Below are 11,066 nucleotides of genomic sequence, written 5' to 3'. Positions count from 1 at the left end.
TATACTCTAAGGATTACAACTATCTACTTTATATTTAATTTTTTTCAAAAAAAATTTTTCACATAAATTGCAATTTTGACAAAAAAAATCGCATAACTCAAAAAAAAACAAAATTTCGTTCTGAAAATACGATCTCATATTTTATATTACTCTAATTTATATTAATTATTATTTTCTGGAGGCAAATGATTAAAAATAAAACCGCTTGGTTCCATACTTTATATTCACCCTGTATATCGAAAAATGCTACGCAAGGGGTGCGTCTTTTAATAGGTTTTATTTGAATATTTCCGAAATCATCTTAGAAAATAATTTCAAAATTCGGTACAGATGATAACTTTTATACACCTAAACAAGTACAAATAAAATGTTGAAATTTTTAATTAGGGGCTTGCTAAAAATAGATGGGATTAGGGTACAAATTTACTCTAACTATTTTGCCAGTGGTTTCTTGCCACTTTCAGCAACAAAATTTCATAGTTTTTCATAAAAAAAAGGTCTTTTTTGTTTTTCCGATACAATTTACGGAGTTTTAGTAAAAATCGGTTTAAAAATTTATGTTAGACCATAAACAGCATAACAATTAAAAATTAAATATGGGTTACCGTTTAGGACGCCCCTAATTAAAAATTTTGTTATTTGGCATTTGTTTAGGTGTACAGGGTGCTGCATTTTGGATGTCCGAATATGGAATCTCCGAAACTAAGAGGTTTAGCCAAAAAACGAGTAATACATTCTGGGGCTCATTTTTTGAGAAAATAATATTGGTTAAAACCGCATCGCTATCGTCTTTTGTTTTCGACTTACAGACAAAAGTTGACATTTTGGCGAAATCTAAAAAAATTCATATCTTCGTTATTATAGAAGATACGGAGTTGAAATGAAAACATTATACAGGCACTTTTTACGAGGAATTTAATGATGTAGTTAATATATTTTTTTTTCAGTTATTGTTTTAGCAGTAATCACATAAACTTGTATTTTTTTAAATAGAAATCATTGGCGGCTGTGGCAATTTTGAAAACCTTATTTTTTTCTGATCTAAAAAATATGCATTTGTAAAAGAATATATTTTTTTAAATTATACTTAAAAAGTGAAATACTTTTTTTGTTTGATAATAGTTGGCCATGGACATTTTAGCGAAATCTAAAAAAATTAATATCTTCGTTATTATAGAAGACACAGATTTGAAATAAAGACATTATAGAAGCACTTTTTTACGAGGAATTTAATAATGTAGTTAATATTTTTTTTCAGTCATTAGTTTAGCCGTAATAAGATAAACTTGTATTTTTTTAAATGGAAATTATAGGCAGCTATGGCAATTTTGAAAAGCTTGTTTTTTTCTTATCTAAAAAATATATATTTGTAACAAATTATTATAATTTATAAAAAAATGTTGCATCTTCAACTAAAAGGATTTAAACTATATTATATTCAACCAGTGTCACTAATGAAAGAATTTTCTAAGTACTAAGTGATGAAAAAGATGCAAAATAAATTGTAAATCAACTTATTGGCGACTAATAACATTTCTTTGTTTTTAAACAAGCTAACATTACCATTGTAACTTCTAGTGATACATAGAGTGTTGTAACAGAAGCCGCTTTAATTCTTCAATAAAATATATTTTATATGACACAAAAATGACGATATGGCTATTCAAATATCCAAATTCCGTCTATGTGAAACGTTATCCTACCTCCATTAAATCATCAAAAAAATGTTTTTTCTAATTGTGTTGACTGTTGACACATTTGTTTTCCCTTATTTTTGGATTTTTAAAAAATATGTAATAATTTTGTTCTGAGGCGCTCGCATATTTGTTCAATGCTTCTACCGTATCGTATTTTTTAAATTTTTATAATTTTATCTATTTTTTCATCTATTTTACAGTTCACAAAACTCTTATTGATTATTATTTACACATTTGGAGTGAAATTATCAAACAAAATATGTATTTCACTTTTTAAGTATATTATAAAAAGATTCTGTAACAAACTTATATTTTTTAGGTAAGAAAAAAACAAGCTTTTTAGAAATGACATAGCCAACTATGATTCCCATATAAAAAAATTAAAGTTTATTTTATTACGGCTAAACAAACTGAAAAAAAATTGTTAACTACATTATTAAATTCTACGTAAAAAAGTGCCTATAATGTCTTTGTTTCAAATCTGTGTCTTCTATAATAACGAAGATATGAATTTTTTTAGATTTCGCTAAAATGTCAATTTTTGTCTATAAGTCAAAAACAAAAGACGATAGCAGGATGCGGTTTTAACCAATATTATTTTCTCAAAAAATGAGCCCCAGAATGTTATACTCGTTTTTGGCTAAACCTCTTAGTTTCGTTTGTTTCGTTTGAACCCCATAATTCCCCCCCCCCCCTGGGGTACGGCCCTGATCGGTGCCAAGGCTGGAAAGAGTCGGGTGTGTACAAAGAAAATAAAATGCTAGACTTATTTATTTACAAAATAAATATAAAAATGCTAGATCTGTACAAAATATCATTTATTGTCTACCCTATTCGTCTGATTTTACAAAAACACAATTATTGAGCCTAAAATTACAGGAATAGGAATGTCAATATTTGTATCTAGACTAAAAGCAGGGTCATACAAGAATAGTAAAAAAGTCATTTGTCCATGTTTAAAATTCAAATCACAGAACAGAAATCACATTATATCAATGTGTCATCAATATGATTCGCTTTGATTATCTGGCACTGGCCGTTCGATCGCTGGAGGAGTGGAATTGGGTGTGAATTATTTGATGTGGTTAGAGTATATTTTTGTGCTTTCTTTTTACATAAGCCGCATCTGAAAAAAAAAAACAAACCTTGAATTAGGTTTGGGAAAAATACTCCCACAATATTTTTTCGTCTGAATGTAATAAAACCGACCAATAAATAATAATGAGCAAGTATTTTTTTCAATAACAAAAATCTATTTGAATATTTTTATACCTAAATAAACAAAAAAGAGCGTGTCAACTGTTAAAATACTTGTTTATTGATTTTAATAATCAGGATTTTTTTTAATTATTGAATACCATAATTGGAATTAAAAATAAAAAAATATTTTATAAACACTGATTTCAGTATGAAAAATTTTAACTAAAATAGTTTTTGTGATGAATAATTCGTTTTTATTAAATATTATTATAAAAATATTAATTGATATTGAAAATATACAGGGTGTTCGGTCCAAGTCGCCCCGGCTAATAACACCTAAACTTACTTCTTTTTTTCAAAAGTAAATATTTAAGTGATAATATTAATTCTTGGCTTTCTTAATAAATGTATCAATTTTTTTTAGCACATCCGGTGTTGCCGGAAATGCTACCAAATTTAGTTTTTCAAATAGAACACCTATGTTTTTTTCCTCGAAACAATAAAAAATACGGTAAACCACTATTTATTACTTTTTGCGTAACACAATCCACTCGGAAAACATCTTAAATCTTAGAATTTTATAAGGAAATTGGTCGCGTAGCCTGATTTTTAATTTTAAAGGAAAGGTGTGATTAAAAAAATACTTGGATACAGTTTAATTGTTGGTTTGACAAATCTAATTTGTTAGTTGATGAGCGAGTTCTCTTATGAAAACTCTTTGATTTTCTTGTTCTTCACTAAGAAACACAGGTTTTTTAGTTTTAAGAAGCGAACCAGTTCGTCTTAGTTGTTTTTCAATTCGATTAAATTTCCAACGATTTGGGTATTTTTCTCTTTACAGTCTTTCAGTTTCCGCTTTATTTTTATTGCAGTCATAAAACACTTCAAACTGATACGAATTCGTCGTAATTATTATCATCCATTATTAAAAGTCTCAATAAGATTTATTGACAAATTAGGCTTTGTCAAACTAACAATTAAACGGTATTCAAGCATATTGCTTTTAGCATGAATACCTTGACAAGTAAGATCCGCCTACGTTGCAAAATTTGCTAATGAAATTCTAAAATTTAAATTGTTTTCTGAGTTCATTAGAGTAAAGTGTAATAAATAGTTGTTTACCGTATTTTTCATGCCAATTATTGTTCCATTTGTAAAACTAAATTTGTTAGCATTTCCGGCTACAGAGGATGTGCCAAAAAAAGTTGATGCATTTACTAAGTAAGCCAGGAATGAATAGTATTATTTGAAAATTCAGTTTTTGAAAAAAAAGTAAGTTAAGGTGTTATCGGCTGGGGCGACTTTTTTTACTTTAAAAAAACATTTGTTTTTATTATTAAAAGTATATTTTGGAGTTTTTTTTAGAAACTATATTAAATACAAATTCTAATAATTCTTTCTGAAAAAAACGCATCTGTAAAAATGTGTTAATAATGTGTTAATAAACTAATTAAAAACGTTGTAATTTTTGAAAGGGTGAACAAACTAGAGAAGATTATTCCAATTTTTCAAAATTTGTAATCGAGTTCGTAACGGAATATGTATTATTGATTGCATCATCTTATAGGCGCAGGCCTCGTAAAATTATGTGAAACACCTTGTAGTATAATTTCTATGAATCAAGTTATCAGTAATTTATTGCATTACTGGTTGTATTCAAAAATCGCTAACCTGGAAATTTTATATAAAACATGCTATATAATTATATTTGAAATGCTGTGGCAAAACAAAACAATTAAAACACATCGAGTCATTTAATAGGTGCAACCGTGTAACCACCTTTTTAAAATTTCTTTGTAGTAAGAAAAAAGGGCAAAAATAAGTTTTAATTAAAGTAGAAAGAGGTCAAACGGAACATCGGGTAAATTTACTTCCGGTGCGGTTTAATCAAAAGCAAAAGATTGCTTTTATCAACCATAGTCTTAAAATTTCGACAAAGAGCTATTGATTACAAACAAAATTGCGACTACGCTTGATCAATCAACATTCTTTCCTCTTAAAGAAATTTTATTCATTCTCTCACGCTTCTTCATTTTATTTCATTTCTTTTCACAAACATTTCCAACTAATAACAAGCGGCTTTATTGAGCAAAAAGAGAATTAAGCCATCACAAAATAATTCCTTACCTCGACAAGAGAATAAAGAAATCCTTCCTGTACTGTGCTGTCATAATGGCATACAGGTACGGATTCGCACACGAATTAATCGGGTAGAAAAACACTAATAAAATCTTGCTTTTCGTCACGCCGATCAGCGGGTACCCCGCCAGGGCCGTAACGCTGAAAAACGAAATGGGAGCCCACGTTGCAAAGTCCGTAAACACCAACAGTGCGAATTTTTTCGCAATGGCCATTTCATGGCGCGTTTCTTGTCCCAAACTCAGATAAATCTGAGCATAGCAGAACGCGATTAGAGCAAAAGCTATTGCATTAACTAGGATTATAGAGTAGAGATAGGCCCTATCGGCGACTCGGTTCACCTCCATCGGGAGACAAATGCTGTAAATAACTCTTCATGAGGCAAGTCCATTAAGGCTAAAGGGGAACATGTTTTAGTTTGTTGCTAAAGCGGCAGATGGCGCGGAATTTATATTTCTATCAAGGCCATCTGAATCAAAAAGCTGCGCTTATAAGGCCGTTTCAATTTTCGATTTTTCCATATAAACTTTGTTTCTATGACATTTCCGACGTCAGTAACTTATTGGGCTCCATCTACCGATTTCGATCGCAGTCGATTGTGACTTTTTAGACTTTTTATTTTTAGGTTAAGTGCTTAAAACATCAATTAAAACATAAATGCTATAAAATATCCAAGATCTGAGCTTATTTTAGGTACATTCTGGACTAGCAAAATACTAATAAGTTAGGATTGCAAAAAAAACATGAAATCATAACACGAGGTAGGTTACAACAATTTATAACTTCAATATTATTCTGCAATGTGGTTCGTTTGTTTATTCAGTAATTCGTAATTTTTGTAGTGTCTTTAATATGACAAATACAAAGTAAAAGGCTATCCTTATCAATTATCATTGTCTGCATAAAATTGCTTACCGCAAAACATTTCAAAAGTTTGGCACCATTTTTGCCTTTGTTGCATATTGCTCGGAATTTCAAATAAGGGAACATCTTTTGCCCCACAAATGAAACACGGTTTTTACTATTTTATACTATTATTTTGTAAAATTGAAGGGTATTGTTTTAAATTGCCGCCAATGTTTATAAATTGAACTGCTTTTAATTTAATATTGTAGCTTTGATTCGTTAATCGACCACCCCGGGCGCACAATAAGGTTCTGTCTGTTTTGTTTTTATGGCCACTCTTCAGAAACAGTTATCATAAGTTATAAGCGCAGCTTTTTGATTCAGATGGCCTTGATTTCTATTTTCTCTTTAACTATTCACATTTTTTATAATTGGAAACAAGTTTCGGACATAAAATATTATTTGAAAACTCGCCAATGTAACACTTTTTTAATTTTTGTTCTTTTTTTGAAAAAAATATTAAAAACAGGTATAATAGAAAATATTTTTGAAAAAACAAGATAGGGCGACGAATTACCATTTTTTACTGAAAAGAAAAATGTTTTTATTTTTGAAATTCGATAACGGGAAAGTCATCAAAACGCAAATTTTGTATCGCCGCGCCGCATTTTTTGCCCTACCCTTGTTGCAGTTGTGAGGAAGGTAATGTTTGGAAGCAACCACTACCCAACAATACGGTATTTTTAAATAAGGCAAACTCTTATACCAAATTTCCTGAGGTCAGTTTACATCAATTAATTACAAACAAATATTTGAATTCGCGATTAAGGTGACATGTGACAATGAAAAAATCTGGAGTGAAGATCCCACGATAACAACATTGTTGATGATGATTTTGGGGAACCAAATCACAATATTGCGTAAGTGAATTTTTTCTCTTAGAAAAAAGCTAGAAAAAATAAAACGTTACCTACTAGAAACGACCAAGAAGACTACGGAGAAAACTGCAAACAACCCGATTTGAATTCAAGTATTCTCAAAAAAGAAGTTAGAGATTTTGTAGCAAGTTTGAATGTAACAGAAGAGAAACGAGACTTTATCGAAAACGCTACTAGGGAACAAAGTGGATCTGACAGTTGGTTTAATGAAAGAAAGTAAAGAATCGCCGCCTAGAAAATAGGAAAAATAATTAAAAGAAGAAAAACCAGTTCTTGGGCTCCCTTAGTTTGATCGTTTCTATACAGAGTGTTCCAGGTTTTAAGGCCGGCGCAAAAATAAATATTTCTAATTAATTAAAAAAAAAATGCTAGTGCAAACGATAGAGGATTATATAGACTTCAATTTGATGCTTTAATATTGTTCAAAATTTTTTGCGTAAGTCAGTGGGACTTTGAAAACCAAATTTGGAATCTTTTCCACATGATAAAATTGCTTGATTTTTTCTAATGGTCACTATGAAAATTGGATAATGTAAAAGTTGATAGATTTTGGGTAATTAACATTTTAATATTGAAAAGTGGGAATTTTGGAAATTTATAGCCAAGCTTTGGATGATGTGCTGCTAATGCATTGACAATAGAGTGGAGAATTCACAATAGAGCTTGGGTACGTCATAAATGTCATTGCGGAACTTTTTCTTTTCTCAAGAAATTCTGGCCTTATCACCAATTACCGCAAACCCTCCCATAAATAATTCCAAGTTTCAGATTTTCAATATTAAAATGTTAATTATTCAAAACCTATCAACTTTATCATTATTCTATTTTCACAAATACCACAGACAAAATTCAAAGAATTTTATCATGTAGAAAATATTTCAGTTTCCTTTTCCTTTCAGTGTTCATTTTTTGCAAAAAATAAAACCATCGAAGAAGCCATAAGAGATAGACCTCATTTTTGTCTAGACAAAAACAATAAATTGAAAAAAACACGATTATTAAACTCAATTACGGGTCACCAATAAAAAAAATTGTGATTTTATTTTCTGGGCAGAACAAAATATTTCTATTGATCGCATTTTTCCGGATCCCAAGTTATGAGAAAAAAATTTACCCAAGATAAAATATTTTTACCAAAAGGCCTTAGTACCAGAAATACTAGATCCTAGGCTATGTAAGTCAATGAAAATAAGGAAAACAGAAAAAGAATAGAAAAAATAGCGTTTTATTGATTTCAAATTTTTTTACATTGAAAAAAAGTTATGACATTTATTTATGACTTTCTGTTCCACTTTTGTATTTTTTTTTTATTTGAATGTAGCTGAACTCTTCTCTGACAAATTTTTATTGCGACCTTGGTGCATACTTACATTTTAGCCAAATTTTGTCAAAGTGAAATGAATATTCGCGTTTCGTCAAAAACTAATAATAATTTTTTCAGTTTTTTGGTCGCATTCTATTCGTATCATCACAGTACATCTTTCCCCTAGGCGTTTTTAAAAATATTATGAATATTTGTATACAATTTAAATAAAAAAAATAGATATTTTTTTTCAAAAAAGTGTTCCGTTGGCGAAAATTCAAAATGTCTTTAAAACTGAATTCAATTTTTTGATTTAGAATTGGATCAAAAACATCGCTAAAAACAGCCAAGTAAACTTCAATATACTTGTCTTTGTCGCACACTTGGTTTAACTTTGTCGTCCCCTTTAGCCTTAAAGCCATTCCTCACCTCGTGCTGCTGTAATTGCTGACTCCGACTAGAGGAAGTGATGCGACGAGAATTGAGTACATCCAACCCCCGAGCATGGTTTTGGCGGCAGCCCCCAGACGGATGCGGCGAGTCAAGTGGATGGCGTATGTTATGGCGAACCAGCGTTCCAGGGTTATGATGGTCAAGGTGAAAATCGAGAGGTGGCTGGCGAAAACTGTGAGGAAACCTGCTAGTTTACAACCGAAACCTGAAATCGAGTGATAAAACATCATTTTGTTAATTAATGATTTGGTTGGAAGTAGTCGAAAAATGAGTGATGTGAGTTATAACGGATTTGCGATTGAAAAGTGCCGAAGCAAAAATTTCTTTTGTGTGTAAAATGAAAAATGAAAGATGGAAAAGCTAAGTGGATTTGCTTATGTTTAGTGAATTTTAAAAATATAGTCAGATTTAGCAAAGACGCGGAAAGTTTGAATGCAATATATGGCCTGTTTTCAAATCAAAACCTGAGTATTAATCATATGAATATATTTTTGTAAAATATCATTTTTGGTTCAAAACCAATAAAGTTTTAGTCCCCCGACTCCCATCATAAAAATAAATCCATTTATCTCATAATAAGAAACACGATTTTTGCATTATTTAGAGCTTTTAGCTTTTTACACACTTACGGGTTTGTTTAACCATCAATCAATTTTCAGGTTTTCAACACCTCTCTGGTAGCATCAACATGAACTTTTTTAAATTTTGTGATATTATAATCAAGAAGATTATTAATTTTGGTTTCATACAGGGTGAGTTATATTATAAAGACCCTAACCGATTTTTAAACGCAACCCAAAATACATTCTTAGCTACTACTATGAGTTATACGATGTACACTGGCGGACAATAAAATCGCGTACACCATGTTTGTGCTGGATTAAGTGGACATTAGCATGATATAAACCTTGTCAGTGTTGAATAGTAAAAATGCCACAACTTACTCAAAAAAAAATGTATGCTGTCTAAACTGGAAGAAAGCTATAGCCTTAACAATAACATAAAAGCAGTTGCAGTCTAAAAGAATTTATTTAAACAAATGCACAATTTTAAGAGTGAAGAAGAGATGGAAACAAGAACGGAATATAACTTCTTTTCTAAAAATACTTTGAAATTTCAAAAACGACAACACACATTGTGAAAGTTAGAAAGATGGGTTACTTGATTTTTACAGTGTATGCAATTATACAAGGTGTTCCGTCTAAACTCCACATTAGAAGTACTTATTGGTAGTTGGAATAATCGTATTTATTTGAAAATTGGTACATAGCCATAAACCATTAAATCCTCCTAAATGAAAATATTTTCAAGATGGCGGCACTTTCGGTTATACCGGAAGTCGGTCTCAACTTTATTATTTTAAATGGAAAGGTATATTTTTTACAGCGTTTTTGGATTAATCGAGTTATGTTAAGGGAGTTTTGATCAGCTTTCCCTATACCTAAATTTAGCCGTTTTTGAAATATTTGGAGTTTTTCAAAATTTTGGATCTCCACCTTCCACTTCAAAAATCGGTAACTCTGCCATTTTTTAAGTTTTTAAATACGTTTTTTTTTGGCGTTTGAAAGAGAAAGCTTAGATCCTTTTTATGGTGTTTTCAAAATTTGAAAAAAAATATATCCCAAAATTTTAAGGTTACTTTTGTAATAATTCAAATACTCATAACTCAATTTTTTCAAATGAAATACCCCAATTTTTATTTTGCTAAATAGAAGAGAATATAATTGTGCATTGATCTGTATTAACATTCCCTATACCTAAATTTAATAATTTTCTTAAATTTTTTGGTGATTTTTGATAGGCTGTGACTCATCGAAAAATGGTCGTATCTAAATTTAAAAAACAAAAACATTTTGAAGCTTTAAGTTTCTAGTTTTGAGATCTTTTGACAAATATTTTTTCTATGCTACGGTTATCACGCAATTCTAAGTAATAAAGCGAAAAAAAAAACTAAATTTTTATGATTTTTAGTTGTCATGCATAGGCCGGATAGCATGTTTGTTCACCTTTAATATGCTTTTTTCATATTCCTTTTACGTTAATTTGTCGCTTAGATATCTGACTTTACATGAAATGGAATAAATGCCCTTTTATGATTTTTTGAAAAATATTATTTTTCTTATCTTGACGAAGATTAGACGATGTTCAGAAACCATATGTACAATTGTTTCTTTAATTTTTTTGCAAAACTTTGATCAATCGGTCCGAGAAAACGGTTTATGGATCGATTTAAAAATTAGCAGGGCTGTGGGGGGAACATTAAGCTGTAAAAACACCTAAATTATTATAAAATTATATTATATATAAAATATCCCCCAAAAAGTAATGTTTCTAATTAGTAATTACTTTAACAAAAACTATTAAAATAAATTAGAAGAAACTTACTAAGAAACTTACTACTACGAAAATTCTACCATTGGCGTGCATTTATATTTTAGAACTATGTTCCTATGTATTTAAGAATAAAACTAAATTTGTCAATAAGAAAAA

The 11,066-nt window shown here is 30.0% G+C and overlaps 1 protein-coding gene across 6 annotated transcripts in view; it reads right to left on the bottom strand.

Annotated features, from left to right (window-relative positions):
- Nucleotides 1–2,421: 2,421 nt before the first annotated feature.
- LOC123010423 (follicle-stimulating hormone receptor-like) overlaps nt 2,422–11,066 on the bottom strand; it is a 38,386-nt gene continuing 29,741 nt past the window's right edge. For 4 of the 6 annotated variants that reach the window (XM_044407305.1, XM_044407306.1, XM_044407308.1 and 1 more), the window contains 3 exons: nt 8,553–8,781; nt 5,025–5,396; nt 2,422–2,823 (listed from right to left, as the gene is read on the bottom strand). In XM_044407305.1, the coding sequence (XP_044263240.1) occupies nt 2,685–2,823; nt 5,025–5,396; nt 8,553–8,781 (740 nt within the window). In that variant the 3' untranslated portion in view covers nt 2,422–2,684. Of the gene's footprint in view, nt 2,824–5,024; nt 5,433–8,552; nt 8,782–11,066 lie in introns of those variants that run through there. The other 2 variants (XM_044407309.1, XM_044407310.1) reach the window with 2 other exon arrangements.

Source organism: Tribolium madens, unplaced genomic scaffold (genome assembly GCF_015345945.1).
Source record: "Tribolium madens isolate multiple individuals breed KSU strain unplaced genomic scaffold, Tmad_KSU_1.1 Scaffold_91;HRSCAF=231;Tcas5.2_LG7, whole genome shotgun sequence".
Lineage (NCBI taxonomy): Eukaryota > Metazoa > Arthropoda > Insecta > Coleoptera > Tenebrionidae > Tribolium > Tribolium madens.
This window is presented reverse-complemented; position numbering and strand designations above follow the sequence as displayed.